Consider the following 24,460-nt stretch of genomic DNA (forward strand, 5'->3'; position numbering starts at 1 on the left):
TTCGATTTTTAAAGAGTCGAATACAGGAGAAATTCCTTAGGTGTCGAATATCATTGCTATGGGGATAGAGGAACCGATGCGTTTGACGAACGAAACGAAACGAACGTACAACTAGCCAGGAGAGGAACCTGAAAAATGCCAGGAGATCGAGAAAGTATGCGGCACACGGGGGAAGCGCGAGTTCGTATCGAAAGCTCGCCTCGTACCTTGACGTCGAGCGGAATGGAAGCGGCGGCTTCAGTCGCTCGCGAACTTCCACCGTGAAAGCTTCTCCCCGTGTGTTCGTCCGCTTCTGATCAGTGTCTCAGACATAGAGAAATCGAGAACGCGCCAACACAGAAAAAAAGATTAAAATTATCGTGATCGAGAATCGTTTAGGTCGTGAATTTTTATGAAAATTTCGTTCGAATTGACAAAGACATCAAGTGGATCTTGATGAGTGAATCAATGTGTAACTTGTGAACGAGGATGAGGACGACTCTGTTAGCACCGTTTTGCTTGTTCATCGACGAATTCGGCGAATAAATCAACGACAGAGCAGGTGGAAACCATGCGGAGGTGTTTGCTTCTGGTTCTTTGTGCCGCAGGTAATGAGTTTCGCCAATGAATCGACCGATTTTAATTCAACGCCTGTGATTTACGCGAGAAGTATCAAGTGAAAGGAGACTAAATGGATAAAAAGATTGACGAGCGAAGGAATATATTTTTTCCACGTTCGGTTTAGTTTCAATTGTATTTCTTTTCGGTAGAAATGTCTATCTCGATGTTGCTTATGAGTGAAAAGCGTGAACTTTTATCAAAAAACGTACGCACACACGCGGGCTTTTCTCTTAGAAATAAATTTGCGGAGTGCGTTTACGAGTTGTCGTCGTGAAAGCTTTCTGCGACTGGATCCTTTGAGGAAAGCTTTAGAGAACAAACCATGAGAGGAATAGAGTTAATTATCAAATTGCAAGGTAAAGCGAAATACGAAAGAAAAGTTCCTCTGTGTTTATAGAGCTAGTATAAACATAAAAGAGATCGCTGGATAAAACGAACGTTTAACACACCTATCGAAAAAATTCCATTAAAACGGCACATTCACCTTTAGCATTGAAATAAATAAAATACAATAAAACTTCGTTTAATGGAATAAGAATAAAAAAAATGAAGCAATGAAAACATATAACGCTCAATTATCGCTATAAATTAAATTAAAAACTCGTATAGTAGCGATATATTGAATCGAGAAAGAAAGAAGAAGCGTATCTTGAGAAAGATTTCGAAAATAGAGAATAACGAAAACATTGTAAATAACTCCATTCACTATTGTAGAAGCTGGCCATTTATTTATAACTTAGATCATTCACCTCAAGAATTTTGTTGACACGTACGAATAGAAACAACTCCACTGCACGGTGAGAAACGAGTGCCGGTTCGGTCCATCCTATTTTTCTTCCACCACGGAAGATTAAAAATTTATAACATGGGACGTGCCCTTACAGTACATTTCCTTCTTTTCTATTTTCTACTATTTTCCCCCTAGAACTCGTATAAAGAAAGGAGAAAAAAAATCTATAGAAACGTTGCCAACATCGGACATTGATACGAGCATAATGAAACGTTATAATAGAACGATTTACAAGCTTCAACTGATGCAATATGCAAGTCATTAAATGCAAAAGGATGTATCTACCAAATGCAAATATCGATTGGTTACGCACTTGTGAGTACGAAAAAATTCATTACTAATGGCGCCTTTAAGCGAATCTAGGCGACTCGATAACGCTACTCGAGATTTCTATCTTTCTTACCTACTATTATCCGAAGAACTCGAAATAACAAAGAAGAAGCGATGATACAATCAATGTCACGATGCACACCATTTAATACCAGAGGATAGACAAACATGCACGTTCGTGATTAGATTTCTTTTCTCGCTTTAAACTACATAATAATAACAATTAATAATTAACTTCTACGTATAAGATTAGGAAAATTAAATTTTGATTAAATGTCTTTTCAAAACAAAATCTTTAACTTTTCTAAATGATACCGTATCGACATATTATATTGATAAATATTAAAAATAAGTTTCAATATGCAATCTATATTTATCTTCTAAATCTTTAATGAAATTAGTAATATTCATATTTAAGATATAAGGTAAATAATAAGGTGAATAGTTCAAGCTAACATATTAAGTCCTTTATCGTTATGTAATGTAATGTAGGGCTAATAAAAATAAGGCCACATATACCATTGAATACCTAGATGCCCGAAGTGAATAGATCGGCCATCTATTTTTGTTAGAGAGTACGCGAATCTTTAGTCAGAAGACCACACACAACGGTATTAAATCACACCGCAAATGTGTCGCAAAACTAGAATAACCATAAGAAAGTGTTCACTGCCAAAACTGCAGAATAATGGATTACGTAAGTATCGGTTTTTCACCACCTTTTATTCGATCTAGTTACCTTGGATCAAATTAACTTTGAACAGATTAAATTCACGAACGCGGCTATTATTGGAGATATCAGTACAAGATCAATGAATTAATACCAGTGATAAAATAAGTATAAATTTTATCATTAATAACATCAATATTCGCTATGATCTTCTATAAACATATAACAAAACCATTTTTATTTTTGTGCTTAATGGAAAAAACCTAATGCAAAACAATTACTTACATAAGTGAGTTATATGCAGTGTTAGCAAGTTATAATGATTATACGTTTCATCTACTAGTAACGACTTCAAACATAACGAGTACAATCCTCAGTTATGTTTCATAAAAATAGTCTTTTTACTAAAGTATGCCATGAAAGAAAGATTATATACATGGTTGATACTAGATTATTAAATTATAATTACACCAGTTAATCTAAACGTCTGTTATTTTAAAGACTAGCAAAAGAGATACATACACGAGACACTTGTTGATCGGCCGTAGTGAAACAAATCGACCGCTGTAGCTAAAATATACAAGCAATATGAAACAATTACGCAGAGCACATGTAAAGTTAGCCTTGTGCTAGATGTAACTCGTGAATGAAAGTAAAAATTGTGGACACACGTGTTATCCATGAGTACAATGTACGCATCGATGAACATGATTCTTACGTAGATAAAGGTACAGCTTATAGACGTGCTGATTTAAAAGTTCAGACGCAATTATGGCTGAATAACAGTTATAGACGTTCGTATTAATTATCAACGTTCATGACATAACACGATGATATCAAAGTCCGGCGTATAGTATTTAATTACACCTTGTCAAATGGCGAATTTCTAGAAACATAGTCTCAGTATGTATCGTTCGTTTAAGTACAAGCACATTTTCAAAGTCAGTCACCGATTTGGGTTAAAGCAAGTTTGCATCGCATGGCTCTGCTGATATGCGAATATTGACAATAGATAAAACAGCTGACATATATACGTGCTATGTGGTTGTATAATTTCGATAATACTCGTTTAAGATAATGTTAGCCTAGTAAATTTTCCGAGTCATGTATAAGGATCAAGTATAACCATCTTTTCATTTCCCTCACGTTTTGATTTTAATTTTCGTCACGTTTTGCAACGACCAAGTACGTAATTAAAGTTAAATTTGATTTTCCAATTAACAGAGAATTGTTTTTGTCGTATGTATGGTCTCTCTCACGGATTTAGAGATTAAATATGAACAATTAGCCGAATAATTTACTCGCTATTCAAACTAATCGGATGATCTCATCCTTAAATAATTAATCAGGTATAAGAAACGAAAATATTGGAAACCTTAACAAAAGGAGCCACTTTCATAGTCCGTTACGTCATCACATACCTCGACAAGATTATGAGCCTTGGTAGCTGTTCCTCTCAAATATTTGTAATCGTTACATTAGACATGTCGAATTAGCAAGGATTTTACACGTGAAAGATTCATTCGCATTCATAAAACTTCCAAATTTCAATCAAGTTCCATTCGGACTGCTTTGACATCGCTCGAATTAAATCCTGAACAAATCTCTTTCTTCTTCAACATTTATGTATAAAAATGAGAGATATCCAATTGGTAGAGGAATGGAATCTTAAAAACTCGAAATTTGCTATCAATCAGAAACGTATGACTAAAAAGATGTAAACGTTCGTTTCGATTATATCGACCATTAATTTGTCATAATACAACTCGGATAAAATGAAAAGTTGTTCGCAATATCTGCTGAAAGGCGGATTTACATTCAATGCGTGTCCTGGGTATACAGAAATATCGGTGAAGCTACATCCGACGCAATTGCGAATGAATACGTGAAAAGATAAAGCTGCAACATTACCGCGGCTGTTTGTCGTTTATGGTTTCCAGCCGGAGAAACAAGCAAACAAAATGTGCTCAACAAACCAAACGTGTTCAGCGGATGGAAACTTTTCCCCGTATAATTCGTGTTCCTACAAACGTTCCCTAAAGTGATAATTTATAGTTGAACATGTTATTCCTACAGAATTAGAAGTTACAGAAATTGCGATACATCATCCAAGGTGATTACAAATATGATACGTGTAAGGGTAATATTACCTATTACTTGGAAAATAAATAACGTGACGTTGCAACTTCAAAAAAATCCCAAACGATTGGTAGATCGCAAATTTTTATGCAAACTAGTATCATTATTGGTACTCACGGAAACGAAACATCTATAAAACATCTACGTTACAGTCAGACGTGAAAGGAATAAGTCTCAAAAAAGAATAAAACTGTCCATAGAACAATTTTTTCAATAGTCGTAAACCGCGGAAGGATTCTACGAGAATAGCTAGTGCATGATTTAATTAGAGTGCTGCAGTTTGAATTCATGAAAATAACTCGATCAACCAGTAACCTATTTCGTCGTGTTAACGTACTCTCGGAGTTCTTCCATGATAATAAACCAAAGAGGAAGATGCACAGTGTAATTGGCACTTCGCATTTCTACCCTAATAATTCCCATGTATGGACGTAATAGCAATGCATCGCATAATTTTCTCGGATGATATCATTCACACTTCGCAGGCCGGACAACATCAAACGCATCCAACTAGGTTAGGAATACTTAGCAATACACGGAAGTTTAACTCATGTTTGATACTTGAGCACGGACGGCGTAAGAACCTTTAGAAGAAAACTTTCAAACTTGCATCTTTAAAGTACATATAATGGCTATTTCCTTCTATACAAAGTTATCGTTATAAACATCTTCAACGTAAAATGAATCTTTAAGCAAAAATTGAAACGAAAAATTACGCATATAAATAACAAGTCTTTTTTATTTTTCTCAAATTCGAGAAATTTTCGAATGATTGAAAAATACGATTCGATCGAAAATGTTAGAGAGAACGCAGTGAGATTACACATTCCCTACGGAATTCGGTCGTAATCGACTTACGTCTATCATCGGTGTAAATTATAGTGTCATATATATCTCTTAAGATAGATTGTCATACAGCTATTAACAAATACCAAAGACTATTAACCTTTTTAGCTGTAGCAGTCGTTATAGCACGTGTTTTCAATTTCACACGGTAATTAGCTATATCTAAACCACCGACAAATAAGCTTCTCCGCGTTTTTGCTATCAAACAGCAATACAAATAATCTTTTGCAATTATCGTACCGTACATATATCGACATCCTTCGACATACTTCGCCTTATAATTGAAAGAAAGAACAGAGACTTAAAAACAAACTTAAAATTAAAATTGGAAAAATGGATTTTTACAACAATTTCCTAATCGGTATCTGTATAAACGAGGACATTATTATACAGCAATCATTATCACCTTCTTTGTGTAACAAATCTCAATTTTACGACCGGTCATGTCCTTTTAGAACGTCACGATCACTAAATTATTTTCATCTATGTAATGTATATAACTCCATCTGTATATTTGTATCTATTCATCCGTAAAAAAGATACGGTTTACATAATCGTTAAATTACGCTCAAGGACAAGAGATAGGTATTAAGGATCCGCGATTAAACTGCGTCTGACGTTTTATTCGATTTTCTGCAATTGTTTCCATAAAAGGACAGAGCCACGAGAGACGAAAGAAATTATTGCACGGGGAAGAGAACGGTCGTAACACTGAACTACTTAGTCCCGCCGCATATTACAGCATGCAATCGTATGACGTAATGAATTTGCTATCGCACATTCCTACCTACGTTAAAACCATGGATATCAATTTTTACCGACAGATAAAACGTACATAAATGTAAGGCATTCGTTTAATACTCGTCACATGCAAAGAAGATGCACCGGGAGAGAAATTTATGTGTACAGTGTGTAGGCGAAACTGTTGAACTGTTGTGTCGTCCCCAAGGATTTCCTTGAACGAGAAATATTCTCGAGATAGAATATGCCATTGCCATTCTACGGAATATGCGAAATTCTCAACTACAGATGATACGAGAAAAGATAAAATTACGAGAATATTACTTAAATGTTTGAAAATGATTTCTTTTTTCTTCCGTGTTAAAGAGAATATGATAAATGAGATAAGATAATGAAGGCTAGCTAATTATTCTTTACGACTTCATTGTTTTACAGGCATATCAGCAGTAGTGGCACAGCCGTACAATAACAGTATCAATCCAGCAGCCACGAACAGGCTCAGAGTCGGCCGACAAAATGAAATCATAAGGCGGTACATGTGCCCTATAGGATTCTTCCGATTGAAAAGATATTGCTATTACTTAAGCGGAGGTACGGCACCTTGGAGAGAGGCCTATTTTCACTGCAAAGATAGAAACGCTACTCTAGCGATTCTCGATAGAAATGGTAAAGATCGAATGCTAAGGAAATACTTGTCGAGCGATCAATTCAGTAAGTAAAATTCGTCTTACGATACAATATTTAATAATAAAAATAAAAAAAGACATATTACCTAATAGATACTTTTCAAACCACTCGTATTATACAATCTTATATTTACAATCATAAAAAAAATACAAAATATATGATCTTAAATTTGGATGAAATTGGTTAAATATCTAAACTGGTTGAAATATTATGTCCCAGCGAAATTAGAGAGATGGATCGGTGGAATATACAATTGGCAGCAAATGGCTTGGGAATGGGGAGTGACCGGGGAGAAAGTGGTGTTCCAAAATTTTGGTTTACCTCAATCTAACCACTCTAAACAACAATATGCATGGCACTGCATCACGATCGATCCCACGTTAAGGTATAAATGGAGCCCACGAAGTTGCGTCGAACGAAAACACTACGTGTGCGAAGTACCAGCTGGACGTATAGGTAACATTCTACGTTCTTGACGCTCGTTTCTAGCTCAAATGCTACTTAAACCATCATTCTATCTGTATATAACGATATACATTTTTATTAAAATTAAAAGATGTAAAAGGATCATTGAACAATATTCGCAATGAACATTCGTCTCAAAACTAACAAAATTTATACATACAGGAATCATACGATTGTTGAACCTCTTAGCGATTAAGTGGATATCTATAATTAGATACTTTGTTTAAATTATAGTTAGAAGACGTAAAAAAACGATAGATCCCTACGCACCGCAAAACCAAAGATTGAAACCTCGAAAGAAGAGCAAGAAGTACTCGAAAGAACAGAAGAAATCAAACAGGCAGAATAAGAAACGAAGTGGATGGAGAAAGAAGCACGCGGAACAATATTCAGATTGGGCACATGGTGTGAATGTAGGTTCAAGGCCACCTAGGTAAGTTGTTTTACCTATAAAGTAATAGTAAGTTGTGAAATATACTGTTTGCCAATAGTATACTATTTTGTACATAGAAGACAAGTGGTTTCTCTTAAGGATCGTTACGTTGCCCGGAAAATTCATAGCAAAATTCGAAAAAAATTTGAACGCTATGTATTTTCATAGAATTAACATTTTATTAAATGTATATATCGGTATTTTTATGCATATATCAAACCTTTTGGTATTTAGTATCTGCTCCCACAGAAATCCACATTTGAAAAACTAATCTTCAATGTATCAATGATCAATGAGAGATCAATGATGAGACCAATGTATCGTAACCATATTGTAGTATAATAGTAATTTTAAACTAAAATTCTAATTGCAGCGTTAAAGGATTATATCCGAGGACAAGAATGCGACATCACTCGAACAGAACTCAACTGAATTACCCACAAGTGGCACAGATGTTGCCTCAAGGACGAGAATACAGTGCATTCGCACCTGATATGCCCAGTAACGGTCCACAAAGTCTAACAGCCATAAACAACATTTTGCCACAAATCCCGAGCAAGATGAACAACCTAGCGAGCGAAGAAGTTATTTTAAAGCCATAAACAAAGCGCTATTTATTTTAACTCTTTATTTGGTTACTTTAATCATCGATCATTATTCTTCTAAAAGATCATTTTGTATCTATGTTTCACACACTTTCTTCCATTCTGCATTTTGCTAGAAATTGAATTAATCGAGGCTTTCATTCAGCCAAATAAAGAGTTATAATTTTCGTTTCGTTTCGTTTCGAATTTGTGGATGATGAAGTTATTTAGGCGCTACTAAAGTCGAGCATAGACTGAGATATAATTTATTCGGCTCAAAACAGTCTCTTCTTATGTTCCTCTCTTTCTAAATAGACGTTAGATTCTTGAAGATGTACTTGTCTAGTTAATAACGTTACCTCGAATCGGTAGAGTAATAACTTCAATGTTCGTGTATCGCGTACAATGTGTGTTTAGATTTCATTTTGTATTTTTTTATTTAATTAATCTGCATGAAACGCGGATCGTCCATTAGCGAACTATATTTGCAATGTTAGTTTTTGCTTGTCGCTAAGTATTACGGCATTCGAAGGCATTTATACGAAGAAACAAATTATAAAATGCAAAACTACAATGAAATACAAGATAGAATTATCTAATTGGAAATGTACTTTTTAAAAATTTGTTTTATTTAAAATAATAACTCGTTGTAGAAAAATTATTTATTCACTTTTTTAAAATTTATTTTTCATTATTAAAAAATGATTCTTAAAGAAATAAGTTCTAAAATATTTCTTGGATGAATGCCTTCGGTTTATTGTAGCGCGAGAAAGCACTTTAAAACAATGGATTTATTTTTCGCGCTAACTAAATGTTTAAAACCATAGTGCAATCATAGCAGCAGATAATATATCACAAATAGTCAAACTGCTTAAATATCGATAATTGTATGTTGACTGTACCTAAATTTTCAAACATACGTATATCACTACCAATGGATAATGCACTGACTGCATATCAATGTTACTCAAAAAATATCAGAAAAAAATATATATGCATATAATATTTGATGTTTATCTAGAACGCATTATTTAGTATATGTTATCAGTATATATCGATATAAATTTCCCAAGACTTTTATTTTTTATGCTTTAATTTAATGATATTGTATATACATATAAGTACCGATAGAATAAAACCTTTTTACGGCCGGAACGTTTCAGGATTTATAAGTTGATAAAAAAGATTATACGTTTAATTATAAGCTAAGTGATTCGAGAAATATTGTGTGATGTACTTAAACATTTATATTTACGTACATTACATTCTTATTTACATATTAATCTGTATTCGTACAATGTTACTTCAAAATTAAAAAACCCATTCGCCATTAAGTTGTATAATACTTGAAACTCCACGATTAATTCGTGAAGAATTAAGTTTTGTTTACAAAATACCCAAATTATTGAAACATATCTTCTACATTTAACATGATGTACATTACGTCAATAAAGATTCTATGTCAAATCATCACTATGAAATTTAATTTTTGGCCATTTTTAGCCTAAAGTGTGATAGTAAACAAACTTTTTTTAGATAATTTGGATAATTAATTAAGAAAAGTTATACTTTCATAAAAAAAGTTCCGTAATATTCGACATACTACACATTTCGTAGTAGACACATATCTTACTAACTTTTTGTTAAAATAAATATTTTCATAATTGTGCAAAGTAATTATTTTCAAGAATTTAATCAGTAATATTATCATCATTAATCCAAGTCCAATGAAATTATTTATAAAACAGCTGACAACAAAACCAAATACCAAATAAATAATCACTTACCTTTATGTAGATACAGAGAGCATCGCCCTTTGGTTGACCGTTTGTATCCTTATATAATTTGACCTTGTCCTTTCCCTTTTCATCTCGTGCTATGAGACCACATTTGTTGAAAAGCTCTGTGAGTTCATCCATGGTAATGTCTAGTGGTAGGCCAGACACGTAAATAGCAGTATTATGGGCTTCATCTACTTCGAACCAGGTTGGCGGCTCTTGTGCTTTTCTTTTGGCTTCCATCTTCTTTTTCTCTTTATCGATCTTTGCTTGTGCTTGAGATTGTTGCACAGTATTTGTTTCTACTTTACTTGCATCTGTAAACCCATAACTCATTTGATATCTTGCCATGAAATCTTCATCCACCTAAAAAATAATTATTTGAAAATATTTTAATGATAATGCATTATGGGCTATATAAATAACAAAAAGTTTATTGAAATATCTTTTATGAAAAACACACCTCACCTTTGGGAACCAGGCATTTTTTTCCTTGTCCCAAAAGTACACACTGCCGTCATTAGGATCTGTATATGTATGAGTATCATTTTCAAAGCCAAATACTCCTTCTTGTGCTCTAACTTCATTATCATCAGAAGCTTTTGCCTTTGTTTCTTCTGTATCTTTTACCATCCATTCATTTTTATCTTGGTCAAATCTATATGTAACATTAGTTGTAGGGTCTTTATATATATAAGATTGCCCATCGAATTTATAATGTTTCATAGAATCTTCAGCCTTCTCGGTATCTTTACAATCAGCCATTTTATGTTAATAATATTTCATTCGATGAAAAATCCAATAAAATTCAGCATAAAATTTAAGACCTATAACAGAAAATTATGAAAACATATTAATTACGATAATGATGCTATCTTAATTGCATGTAAAATTTATTAGCTATTATCAGTTTGTTAATATAAATAGCATGAATAAATAATAGTAACCTGTTGATAAACAACATTCATTTATTTAATAGATTTAAATCACATACTAATGCTTTGTATTTGGTAATTGCTAAGGCAGTTAACATAACCTTTCAACTTATCGTACTTTGTATTTATCATAAAGTATCATTAACAAAAAATTATAAAAATAACAAAACAAATTTATACAAAATGTTACAGTTAAATTTACTAAAATAAAGATTGATAAAACAAAAACGACGTAATATAGATTAAATAATTACAAGCGTATACAGGTTACATAAATATTATCGAAATACAATCGAATTTAACGTTACGATACACAACTTGTATCTATAACATGTACGTACTAAGTAAAACGCATTTATATAAATTGATGAAATAATAACGATACTACAATTTCCCTCGATATATGAAAAAGTTACGTCAAAGTGTACAAATATTTTGATGTAAGTTAGATATCTATTATATACAGGAATCGATAACACTATCAAACATACCATTTGAAATTACATTAGTTCTCCACAATAATTCTAACGTAGGTAACGTCTACTCTTATCAAAAAATATAACTTTTTAAAAAAGAAACGAATTGTAAATTCGTGGACTTGACAGCAACACACTATTCAACATGCGCTGATACCTGTTCGCGATACTAATGCGCTCTACATGAAATTGTAGAATTTTCTATCATGTACATTTGTGCCGATAAAGCGTACTGTAATCAATTTTATTTACTTTAACACTTATTTCTTTTATTAAATATTTATTTTAACATTTAATATCTCATCTATACTTTTAACTTTGAGCGATTTAATGAAATAATTATTACACAGAATTATTAATAACAGATATTATTTAACAGAATAGGTTAATTACTAGATATTTACATTTTGTTTAAAAACTACCAAAATTATTTTTCTGAATATTCAAATATGGTATTTTTAATTTTTGGAGTAATAAACTTCTTATGGATTTATAATTTTGTAATAAACGTAACACATTACATAAATTTGTTGCATTTGTTTCAGAGAACATAAATTACTAACAAGTAAATATATATTTATTTTCCAAAAATTGTATGATACTTTTTATTAAAAATACCATATTTGAATGTAATACGCCAAATATAATACCTGTATAACTTGATAATGTAAAATTCAATTTCTCACTTTTAGTTCATTCTTTCGTGTATCTTTACCGGAAATAATAGTACCACTACTTTAATCCTATTCTTCATTTGAAACAGTGACGTAACCAGAAGTCTTTCTTGAGTGGAGGCGAAATGTGTAAAAGTATAGTATATTTCTGAACCTGCTTTTTCAAGATTTAAAATTTGCTTGTAATTTACTCTTTAATATCTCTATCTGATACTGTAGGCTAAATAATTTAATTCATGTTAATTATATAATCGATAAGTTTTTGAAAAAGTGACATAATATCTTTATATTTTATTCTCTCGCAGAAATGGACAGAGAAGCGATCGCTCCTATCATCCCTCTCTGCATCCGTCACTGACTCGAAACAAACATTTTCAATCCGGAAGTCCGCAAGAAAGCGTGTAACAATAAATGGAATTCAAATTCTCAACAACAATATATTGTACATTCATTCATTTGACGCTTTAAGCATCCCTCATCCAACGCCAATTACGTTACCAGAATAAAATTCGTCTCTTCATTCTTTCCAAAGCCGCCTACCTCGTTATTGCTATAAAGTTCAATATAACCAAGAAAAAAAAACATTGAAATAAAACATTCTTGACATAAAAAAATAAAGCGTTCATGAGCGAATGTCACGAGTGCATTGGTGCAACCGTGCATTGAATATTAAATGACATTCGTCGATGAAAGTGGTGACACGCGAAGGAACGCGAAGACAACGGCGACGCGTACAGCTATTAATTTCCACGAGAAAACACACCACTAGCGAACGATCGCTCCCATTCTTAACGTTGGAACACGTCCGGCGTGGTTGCCATTAGAAATTGATTTCCAGTTGCCAGGCAACGTTCAGTTTAAGTTGCCACCATGATAGCCATGCTTGACCGGCAGTTAGTCGGCTGCAAGTTTCGCCGCACAACGTTCAAGCATGGGCCTGACGGATCTAGAAACGATACCTGGTAAAACGTTCAACGAAATCACACACAGCACGCATGATTTGATGCACCTGCCACTCGATACCCACGCAATCGACATTCATCTTATTTAAGAGCACCTTTTTTTCTCAAACAGGTTGTCTGATGCCGTGCCGATTTGCCGGCAAATTAATGAAAATACATATGTACGATGAACTTGAAAGGAAATAGTGGATTTTATATTTCGAGCTGCTTTCAAACTATCTTCGAATCTTTGTTTCATAAAAAGGAATCGAATTTGATTTAAAATATTTGCAAAATAACATTCACTTCTTGTGAAATGCTTTTGTAAGATATTATTTACTAAAATAATGTTTTGAATTTCCTTATCAACTTCTATCAACTTTTAATGGTAGATAACATTTCATAAATCAAAACAGAACATTGTTAAACATTTGCTTTACTTTTAAGTATGCTAGTCTTCTATTAATCGAATAAGTTAAGTGTATTATTTTTAATTAATAAAACAATGTCTGAACGAAGAGAAATGGAAGCGTTTGTTTCGTAAAACGTAGCAGCGAAATATGTAGTTAGTGCACTTATATGTTCAATATATTAAAACATAAAACTACGTGGAACCGTTATACATAAATATAACACAATTCCTTGTCACTTTTGCGGAAATGAGGGCTGCCATCTGCGTACCGAGCAAATTATTCTTCGGCACGATTGAGCTATAAAATTGCACTTAATCGTGCGAAACTAACTGAACGAGTTGTTACATGGTGAAAAGAGGTTGAAGATATTTAAGTCTTTCAAGATATTTTCAATTGTACGGCCTGTAAAATAGTACGCACTTTGAATATTTGTTTGGCTTTGAAGTAATATTATTATTTTATTATTTCCATTGTGATATTAGAAAAATTTTTTATCACAATAGCTCGTTTCAATTTTTATATTTTTATATTATCTTTATTATATTTCTACTTGCTCGTTTTACATTCCGACCAGTTTGACATAATTATCTGTATGATTTATCTATTTCAATATTAATTTCGTTCTTTAATTGTGTCGATTCGTGTATAAAATGTTACTTATTTAAGAATATAAAACACTTGATAAATTATAAGAAACTTTTCATAAAAGTTAATCTACCAACTCATGATGTATAAGAAACGATTTCATTCGTGTCACGATGCATTGTATCGAGAAATCGAAATTGGCACGTATTGATTCGATCTTATATCTCCATGTGTACGAATACGTTCACTAACAATTTTATATTTCGTTTTCTAAAACTTCAAACTATCAATGAAAACAAAACCTTTAAAATTTAATCGAAACAAGGGTAAAATATTTCTCATTGTTAACAAATGATTTTTCTGACCTTCTTTTCTGAAATACCTACGATATTAAAAGATCTCCTACGTTGAAATTTAAGCCCAGAACACGATATAAAAGGTTCAAATAAAAAATTAAACTTCTCAAATAAGAATCGACCATTTTAGCTCCGACCGCAGTAGAATCTAAAAAAAGAATCCCTTTTTCCCCGTGCTAGTTCCAGCAAATAGAAAATCCTATGCATAGCTTCCTATGTCTTTAGTTTGTAACTGCCGATCTTCGCTCAACATTTCGCTATAGTATTTTAATTATAGCAAATTCACCACGCTTTGCAATAGAGAATTTACTACGCTTTACATAGAAGATTTATTGCTGTCATAGAGCGCCATCCTTTCTCGTTTCTGATAGGAAAATTCCAACGCGATGCAAACAAAGCGGCTCAATGATAAACAACATTGTTAACGCATCGCAATTATTCACATTGGGAATGCATAAGCAAAAGTAAAACCAGATTAACCGGTTGCGGCATGGTGAATTAAATATTGTAATTGATCCGATTCGTGGACGCGTATATTTTGATCCGTTTTCATTGCTGCTAAACCATGCATCCTCAGGTTAACGACCTGACACAATACCAGCGGCTAGAAAATGAGCGCATCGATGATATCGGCACAGCGAATTTACCATCTCGCATGTCGCGTTTCGAAATAGGGACGCGTTCTACATAGAATAATAATTTTAACCACATTGCATTTTATGGTACATTTTGTACGTTATGTTTCCAGTCATTCGTAGTTCCGTGAAAATATTGTGGGGTGCAACCATTAAGAAGGTGGAGGAGTTGAACGTGACCTGAAATGTTCAACGTCGTCTGAATTTTAGACGTGGTAATGAATGGAAGATTCGAAGACGCGTAGAAAGGAATGGAATATAGAAGTATTATTTTTTAGTTTCCAAATGGTAGATAAGACAGTTTGGCTAAGTAACAAACGATTCTTAGTCTATCGATAAATATTTGTTCGCTTGATATTTAAATTTACTCAAGAGATTAAACGTAATCCTTAAAAGGTCTATTCCAATCCAATCCCATTGAATGACAAAGAATAATATCGGTTACCACGATTCTTGACCAGTCTAGTATCACTTTCTACTTAAAAAAAGCTTCGTTTCGTGAGCATTCTTTTATATTTGTATCGTGAAATATAAACAGATGCATAACTCGATCTTTACACATAAAATAAAACTCCTTTCCTAGAAATATCGTCATTGTCGACCTTACACATTACTTAATACCTACGACAAGTTCTTCCCATTCTTTTGAAATCTCTTCGATACGTGTAAACTTTTGTTAGCTGGACTCTGAAATGTTGCTTGATATCATAATTGTCGATTAAAGTCAACGTAGCTAAAGAACAACACGTTTCTCGTATGAAAGATAGATGCTCGATGCATTATGCAAAAGACGACGTTTGAACTTTTGATAAGAAGAACATAAACGTAAACTCCGTGAAGGATTTATACCGAGTTGCTGCATCATTGACCTTTACAGGCAAGAAATGAAAATTATTATTCGCTCGTTCCTTGGCTGGCCAATCAACATTGGTGATACCGCCGTTTCATCTATCAAATAGATTTTGCTAAGCATTCATTTTCAACTAGTATTTTCGTACAAGTATAATTCAGTATAATTCAATATAATTCGATAACAACTGGAATTTTCTCACTGCCTTCGTTTATAGCGGCCACGATCAGTCGAGGGCAATCGGAAAAATTCATTCGCTTCGAGGCACGATTGTAATTCTTAGTGACCGTTGTACGACCATGAATGGAACGTAAAATTCTTGCTTCTAAAGCTGTCATTTCCATTCCTTTTACTCTACACCCATCTTGGCGCATTACGACAATGTAACTGCGTTTTATGCGCCGAAGCTTATTGTAGCAATTATCTTTGGAATTTATATTTTTATTGCATGTATTTAAACAACAAAAGAAGAATTTAACGGTTCCCATTTTGTTAAAAATTTACAGTTTAAAACAAATTATACTTATTTTATCTCGAACACAACATTTATAAAAGTAGTATCGTATCCAATTAACAAAATACTTCAGTCATTTCGATCATTTCAGTCATCAAAATTTGTCACGCTTCAAATACTTCAAAAACCGTACTAAACCGACTCTTCGCTAAACATACCCAAACTCTATTTCCTTGAAGATGAAAATAGAAAAATTTTATCCTACTTTTCCGACTTATTTTCACACGTACAATAATCTCCTGTCGATTATTTAATCCTACCGAGTCCAGAATTAGCCACGCTCAAGTACGTTTGATAAATGTTTAAATTCGATTTTCTCAAGAACTAAGTCTAAAGTGAAATTCATTCTATATCTTTTTCTTATTTTTCCACAAGGAATCGCGTCATGTCCGCTTTTACGTGTTATTCGGTCGAACCCTGTACACTGAAACTTCCACAATGTCATTCACTATTTTCATCACCATAATATCGATCTTCTTACTGTAATGACTGCTAATTCGTAAATAAACCCCAAGACAAACACGATACTCGTTAGCATTCTTAGTATTCAATTGGAAGTATTATATATGAAAGCACAATTTTCTTCCAAACGAGTAAATAACTTCGTTACCGTTCTTCGTTTCATGAGAAAACTCCGGTGTCTAAATCCCTTTGACCTCACGTGCGCGCAACGCTTGATCTTCCAGATTAAGACTGGCCGAACGTAGATCTTTCCTTAGATTTGAGTAAAAAACCTTTAGATACTTGTAAAGCAATAATGATTCCTTTATCAGATTAGAACAATCGATTATCTACAAACGTTAAGTCTTTGAATTTCAAATGAGTTTACGTACGTCATTTCTCTGAAGGAGTCGTCATATTTATAAGAAGCAATTTTAAGAATAAAATCATCATACGTTACACGCGTGTGTCTACAGTCTACCGTGTTAATGCAAATTTATCTGACTTTGTTCTTGGCCGTACGATTTTTCCACCGCGACCGTTTCGTGCCAGACGTAAAAAGGAAAGTGGCGATTCGTCCTCTGATATCGCGCTATCGCGCTAACCTCCTTAAATAAATCATTGGAGATTTAGCACGTCGGTGTTTTTTCGTTAACGAATATTCCAAACGGCAAGATGATAGATACGCTAAACGTAAACCTAGAGAAAAGTAAATAGGTAGCTATCTATCGCGAACAAGAAATTTGGAAAGAACGGTTCGCATATTATTTGATATAAACTTGCTTTTGATTTGAAAACCCTTTACATAATTTTTTAGAAACAGGAGCAGTATTTACAATTGGACGAAGTAGATTTGCGGACAACGTTGCATCGCATTTTTTCATACGCAGAGATCCGGTGCTGTCTATTACTTGCGGAGATGAACATTCTGCTGTTATATGTCGTAAGTTAAACATTTTTTCTTGCAAGATCTTTTTCAGTTATCAATGCTAATAGGGTAAAAATGTCAATATTAAATTATTTTTACAAACCTTTTTATAGATCATTATTATTTACTATTATTTTTTTACTTGTGATAATATATATTACCATATAAGTATTTCCACCGAATGAATCCATTAAAAGAGAGGACAAAAGTGAAAAATATTTGATCCTAACTTCATGAAACACCAAGTCGCAGAATTTTGTATATTGCAGCTAAATATTTATCAATTGCTTAAATCTTTATCGGTACTACGATATTAAACGTTAATTGATCCGCGCTATTTTCCATGGGAAAGTAATTACATACTTTGTTACAAGTAAACGACAGTGATACAACAAACGCAAAGAAACTTTGGAAATTGCTCAATAAGCAGAAATAGTGAATCATAAAAGAAGTTACACTTTAATCGATTTTATAAACTCGACCATTACTATACTTTGTTTTATATCCATGACAAACTATGTACTTTCTTCCTCTTCGATCTTCTTCTTGAGTTATACCCATATACTTGTTTGATCCATTTTCTTTCTCTATTTCATATCTCTATAAAAGTTTTCACAGAACGTATCAAACGTGAGCGAATGTCTTACGCGCTACTCTATCGATCTGGACACGACCGCTCTTGATTTTAATGGAAATCAATAGATGAGCTCGTGAATGACTGTACACGTTTCAATGACACTAATGTTGCACGTGGACATGCTTTATGTACTATCCTGCCACGTATTTTTAATGTAACATCTCTACTAAAATATTCTATCGATTGAAGGGCTTTCTCAAAAAACAGACCTCTATAAAATGTAGTATTTTCTAGTCAAATAGTTGAATCGTATATATAACTCTTGTTTTCTATACTGTAAGAATATTTCGCCATCCTTGAACTATTCGTATCGTCGTTTCGCAAAGAAAAAAAGTAATTAAAATAGCAGCGTATTTTTATTCTATGACGATATTTACTGGTTTATTTTAACATCTCGCATGCCAGTCCACTTTCATTACGCGTCTTACTTGCGTCACGATACTATCACGATTAATACACATCAAAGATACTATAAATTACTATTTGCTATTAACAACAACGTATAATACAATTATATGGATCGTTTTTTTTTTCTTCCATATTAAATTAATATTTTAATTTTTATTTCGGACTTGTACTTTCGTGACTTACCTTATTATACCTTCTCTTGCTCTCCAAACATTTTTTGCAAATTTTAAGATCACCTGTCTTATCGAGCTTCGATCGCAGACTGAATTTTTCAGAATAAATTAAAAATTTATTTCGAATAAAGAGTTTATATTACAAACTTCTCGCGAATATTTTACGAGGTAAAATATTGATCTAACAAGTTTGGTATAAAATTCCCAGGATCGAAACTATCATGATTTACAGCTTCTGTAACATGGTTCGTAAAGAAGGTAGTGTCGACCTACGCTTATACGGGGATAGCCACTGTCCAGTAAATCGATATAGCCACGCAATGCTCTGGCACGTAACATACCTATACGAACGAAGTCGACATACTGCTATTATCAACAGTTCCAGTTAATCGTGAAATTATCTAAGCACGTAAACTCTGCTGTTTCAAACATTATTCCCTGGGTTTTTCGATGAAATACTTTTTCGGCATAGCCCCTAATAATAAATCGTTCAATTTTCATTTTTTAAATTAGCGATTTGAAATTTGGTTGATTCGTTATTAAAAAAAAAACTGTGTCTATTTATTGTAGATAGAAAGATTAGGTCGATTATTTATCGTAGATGAGATAATTCGTAAACAGAAAAGACCAGAGATATTATTACTGTGAAGCAATACGTATGAAACCAAAAGTTCTATCTCATTGATTTTAGAAACCGGTAGACTCTTCGTCTTCGGAAGCAATGATTGGGGTCAACTTGGTCTCGGTCATAAAAATCATATCAGCAAGCCATCCTGTGTGAAAGGTCCGTACGTTCGTTGTTTTAAATATTTAAAATTCATTTATATATTTTTGTAAAAAACAGTAGCATTTCAAATTCCATAACTGATATTTCTATAGCTTCTGTAACTTTGCGACGATCTGATTCGAAAAATAAAAATGATATCGATCATTTCAATTTATCATAAGTTTTCATAATACAATCTATTAATTTTTAGCTCTGAAGCCGGAAAGGGTCACTCACGTTGCATGCGGACGAGCACACACGCTAATTTGCACAGGTAAGGCATTGTTTACATTTATGCCGGTATAGATACCAAAAACCTTCTAAATATACGTAGGCACATTGGTTACGGTGTGTAATCAAATTTATAACGTTGCGTGTTCGAAACTTCTCTACCGCTTCTCAGTCATTCAACTTTTAACTTATAAGTATCTTCTCTCTTTCTTTGTTCCTTGATAGCGTTTACCTTTCGTGTGAAGCGATCATTATCTAGTGACGATCTAATAATAATAGTAACCTATCAAACACCTGCAACTTGAAGTATTCAAAGGAAAGGAAAGCAACTCACGATGTTTCAGGATCGCAGAAGATTTTTGCGTGTGGCAGCGATCAAGAAGGACAACTTGGTCGAGGAATTTCCGCAATAGGCGATTCCGCAAATACTCCTGTATTGGTGTATGATTCAGGACTATCAGGATCAAAGATCGTCCAAATTGCTGCTGGTTCCCATCATTCTCTCGCACTTACCAGCGATGGTGGTGTTTTCGCATGGGGTAGCAACCTCGAGGGCCAATTGGGACTTCCAGATGTATCTGGCTTGGTGAACAAACCGACCAAAGTACATATTCCTGAACCTGTTAAACAAATTAGCGCCGGATATTATCATTCCACGTTTCTGACAGGTAACTCGTTAATTGAAAACATTGGAGAATTGTTAAAAAGAAAGAACGAACTTTGTTGATGTATATTTTTTCATATTGTTTTCATACTAAAATTGTAATTCTCATGAGATACAAAAATAATTCATTGACATTATGATATGAAAATGGTTAATTTGTTTTTCATAAATATATGAAAAGATATTTCAAGATATCGTCGAGCATTTTCCGATTTGTATTAAGATAAATTTAATTGCGCAAACTATGAATTATAGTATTTAGTGTTGCATGAGTAGAAAATATTAATTTCAATATTGATATCTGTATAGTAGCAATTATTAGTAATTTCTTATGTTATAAAATAACATTCTAAAACTGAATGTAGCTCGTGTCACCGCGTTAACAAATTTTCTTCGAATTTCAAATGGTATTTTCAGAAAGTGGTCTCGTTTACGTCTGTGGTGAGTCAGAAAGTGGGAAATTGGGGATCGATGCCAGCTTTTCTACACAGGTCGCGCCTAAACAGATGCAATTACCGAGTCCTGCTGTACATGTCGCGTGTGGTGGTCATCACACCGTCATTCTAGCTGGTATAATATATGTACATACATAAACTCCAATCTTCACAAATTAGATTACGCTAAATGATAACAGTAATTCGTAAAAATCACATTAAATTTTACTACCAATTTTATCCCAGATCTCGCATGCTTGCCCTAAAAATTTTGAATAGAAAGAGCATTCTCCTGATCTATCGTGTTTTATTGCTTTTCAGAAAATGGGAATTTATATTGCACCGGAAGTAATTCGAGCGGTCAGCTTGGTCTAGGAACTAATTTGTCGGAACTTCATATACCGAAACTTCTTCCACGTGGCATGCTTCGAAATGAAACAATTACTCGAATATCTTGCGGAGAAAGTCACACCGCTGTTGTTACTGGTAAGTTTTATTACAATTTCTACCGATTATTCTCGCTACCTCATTTTCTATACAATTTTTCGTAGAAAATTAATACAAATTTTTCAAAAATTACTATTTATTAAAATATCTATAATATATCGATAAATACGAGAGATACGTCAAACAAAGGTTATTATGCCTCGTTTCTATAACATTAGTTTTTCGTGGCAGAATCTGGAAAACTGTATACGTGTGGAGACGGAAGGCACGGAAAATTAGGATTGGAGGAGAACGAGAACAACGTCCATGAACTAACTTTTGTTCAAAGATACAAGGAACTCTTCGTTTCGAATGTAATTACATTTATCTACATGCTTAATTATTCCTCGTGTGTATAATCCATATAAGATTTAATAAAATATGGATAATTTTTAAATTTGCGAAGGTTGCGTGTGGTGGCTGCCACACGATCTTAGTTGGTCAAAGACGTGACACGAATAATCGCTCGCAAAAAGAAGACAACTCGCAAACGGTAATTACAATTCACTTCATAAACAATAATTTCCATTAATTTATACGATTCCTATAATTCTATGATTATTAATTTAAAAAATTTTCTCGTGATTACTACGACAATTTAAAGAAAAAAATTCTACAACCTGTCAAAGATAGAATTGTACCTGAACCCTACTGCAGTCCACTGATTTATATGCATATCTCAATCTTAGTTTTCTTTCAATAAGTAAAAGGAATGTTTTAAAAGAAAATTCTATTGACACATAAACTTGACACATATTTAATATAATAGAAAGGATTATCTCTTAGAAAAAATAAATCAACATATGAATTCTTTTACGTTCTAGGAACACATTCAAAAAAGAAATTCATTGCCACCGTTAAAGCTTCCTGTAAACAGGCTACAAAGTGAGACTCATGACGAAAATGTTAATGAAATAATCAAAGATAGGTTGAATCAAGGAAGTAATATTACGGAATCTGTAACAGATGCACAGGAAGCCGTGGAAACATCTATGGAAACAATCGAAGAAAACATAAAAAATAAGGTAGATGATGTCACGAATAACGTTATAGATTCCATGAATAATATCGAGAAATCAGATAGTCCTCAAAATAGTCCTGAAAAATCTACGAATGGCAAGTCAGAGGAAATATCATCGAATGCTATGTCTAACGAAGAAAACGCTGAAATGACATCGAAAGAAATGTCAGCTAATATAGGCGAATCCGAAGAATCGAAACTAGAAAACGAAAATTCAGTACTAAAGAAGGAGGAAGAAGAATCAACGATGAAGACAAGCGTTAAAAGCGAAAACGTTCAAAAAGAAAAGAGATCTGAATCAATGGATAAGGAGGAAAATAACGAAGGAAACAATAACGAAACGACCACAGAAGCTACGATAAATAATATGGGAAACAAAGAAGAAGTTACTATTGAAAATAGTAATACGGAAAATAAAGATGAAACAGATGGTAAACGAAAGAATAGTCAGGATGTTAAGACAGAAGCAATGGAAGAGTCGATGGAACCAAGTGATAGCGATGATACTAAACTAGAGACGAGTCCTGAGAAACAAACGTCTCCCTCGGATTCCACGCCACCGCCAAAACCACCGAGATTAAAATCTACAAATGAAAATTCTTCCACCGACAATGAGAAAACATCGTCGATGGAAAGAGAAAATGAAATAAAGACGGAAGATACTTCAGAAAAGAAACCAGAAGCAATTGAAGAAAATGAGTCGGAGAAAAAAAAGGGATCAGGGTCGATGAAATCCACGAGGAGTAGCGGGAGTATTAAGTCCACAAGGTCGAGAGTGAACATGGAAGAGACGATAGAAATCGACAAACAAACCGACAAAGCTAAAATTATTGAAGAGGAAAAAATGAATAACGATAATGTTCAGGACGATGCTGATGTGCAATCGCCGCCTCCAAGAACTGGTAAGCGGTATAAAGTAATCAGAAAATGATAAAAAGATTTATCTAAAAAATGAAAAAGCTACAATAAAATAGACATAAAATATTTACGTAGATTTCGAATAATGCCATTTATTTGTTACATTTTTAATGAATTTCTGATATTGTGTCAATATTAAATTTACATTACATTACTTCTTTTCCTTTGTGTTAAAGGTAAAATGTCGAAGATATTTAAAAGTAAAAAGCCACAAGCAACAGAGAACGGTACGAAGACAACTGGCATTGCGAATCAAAAATCCAAAGTATGTATAGCGCTATGTTTATACATATTTTTAATATAACATTTTCCAACAAATTTCTTTCATTTTCAGTCGAAAACGTGTATTATCCTATGATTAAGATGTCTTCAAGGATGTATTATATTTCATTGTATTTTTTACAATACGTGTATGACGAACGTGAAATTGGGACCAAGTGAAGTGATACTAAAAAATGATTTTATTTACGATCAAAGATAACATTTTTTTCCATTGTTCATAGAAGAAACTCTCGTATAATGGGGAAGTATAATTTTTAATCGTTTCTTTCACTTTTTACCAAACAATTCCATGTAATAAAGACGACGATATAAAGGATGAAAAATGTACTTACGATTAGAAACATAACATCGAAATCTATTATTCCTAGAAGCGTAGAAGAGTATCATTAGAAGTAAAGAAAATCTAATCAAAAATAATTATAGCGACGGAAAATGAATTTACGCAAAATAATTTTTTTTTTTCAAATATTTTGATATTATCTGAATATTTTAAAGTATTAATACTGTCTCATAAACCGAATTGTAACAAGTGTCATCTTTTTTTCGTGCTCATACATACTTCGTTAAATCAAGTAAATAATTTTGTAAAGTCGAATTGTGACCCGTCAAATGTATAATGGAAACCTTTT

At 33.1% G+C, this 24,460-nt stretch overlaps 3 protein-coding genes across 7 annotated transcripts in view; 2 read left to right on the top strand and 1 right to left on the bottom strand.

Moving 5' to 3' along the window:
• barc (RRM1_TatSF1_like and RRM2_TatSF1_like domain-containing protein barc) overlaps positions 1–12,144 on the bottom strand; it is a 58,881-nt gene extending 46,737 nt beyond the window's left edge. The window contains exons 1-3 of one of the 4 annotated variants that reach the window (XM_069123967.1): positions 12,125–12,144; positions 10,532–10,890; positions 10,073–10,429 (exon numbers count right to left, since the gene is read on the bottom strand). In XM_069123967.1, the coding sequence (XP_068980068.1) occupies positions 10,073–10,429; positions 10,532–10,828 (654 nt within the window). In that variant the 5' untranslated portion in view covers positions 10,829–10,890; positions 12,125–12,144. Of the gene's footprint in view, positions 1–10,072; positions 10,430–10,531; positions 10,891–11,010; positions 11,138–11,252; positions 11,305–11,489; positions 11,652–12,124 lie in introns of those variants that run through there. The other 3 variants (XM_069123964.1, XM_069123966.1, XM_069123965.1) reach the window with 3 other exon arrangements.
• LOC138185201 (uncharacterized) lies at positions 229–9,756 on the top strand. Of its 2 annotated transcripts, none has more exons than XM_069123971.1 (5): positions 229–587; positions 6,552–6,827; positions 7,023–7,259; positions 7,503–7,701; positions 8,075–9,756. In XM_069123971.1, the coding sequence occupies exons 1-5, from the start codon at positions 551–553 to the stop codon at positions 8,301–8,303; spliced, it is 978 nt and encodes a 325-aa protein (XP_068980072.1). In that variant the 5' UTR covers positions 229–550; the 3' UTR covers positions 8,304–9,756. The 2 variants fall into 2 exon arrangements, with proteins under 2 accessions (XP_068980072.1, XP_068980071.1); XM_069123970.1 differs by lacking the exon at positions 229–587 and adding an exon at positions 1,555–1,705.
• Positions 12,145–12,956: 812 nt separating the features above from the next.
• LOC138185196 (X-linked retinitis pigmentosa GTPase regulator) lies at positions 12,957–24,456 on the top strand. The gene is made up of 12 exons (XM_069123961.1): positions 12,957–13,110; positions 17,701–17,826; positions 19,721–19,813; positions 20,007–20,069; positions 20,371–20,694; positions 21,108–21,260; positions 21,446–21,610; positions 21,803–21,924; positions 22,017–22,103; positions 22,435–23,533; positions 23,726–23,814; positions 23,884–24,456. Exons 1-12 carry the CDS (start codon positions 13,080–13,082, stop codon positions 23,905–23,907), a joined length of 2,376 nt encoding a protein of 791 aa, XP_068980062.1. The 5' UTR covers positions 12,957–13,079; the 3' UTR covers positions 23,908–24,456.
• The last annotated feature ends 4 nt before the right edge of the window (positions 24,457–24,460 follow it).

Source organism: Bombus flavifrons, chromosome 11 (assembly GCF_040668555.2).
Source record: "Bombus flavifrons isolate JBK064 chromosome 11, iyBomFlav1_principal, whole genome shotgun sequence".
Taxonomy (NCBI): Eukaryota; Metazoa; Arthropoda; class Insecta; order Hymenoptera; family Apidae; genus Bombus; species Bombus flavifrons.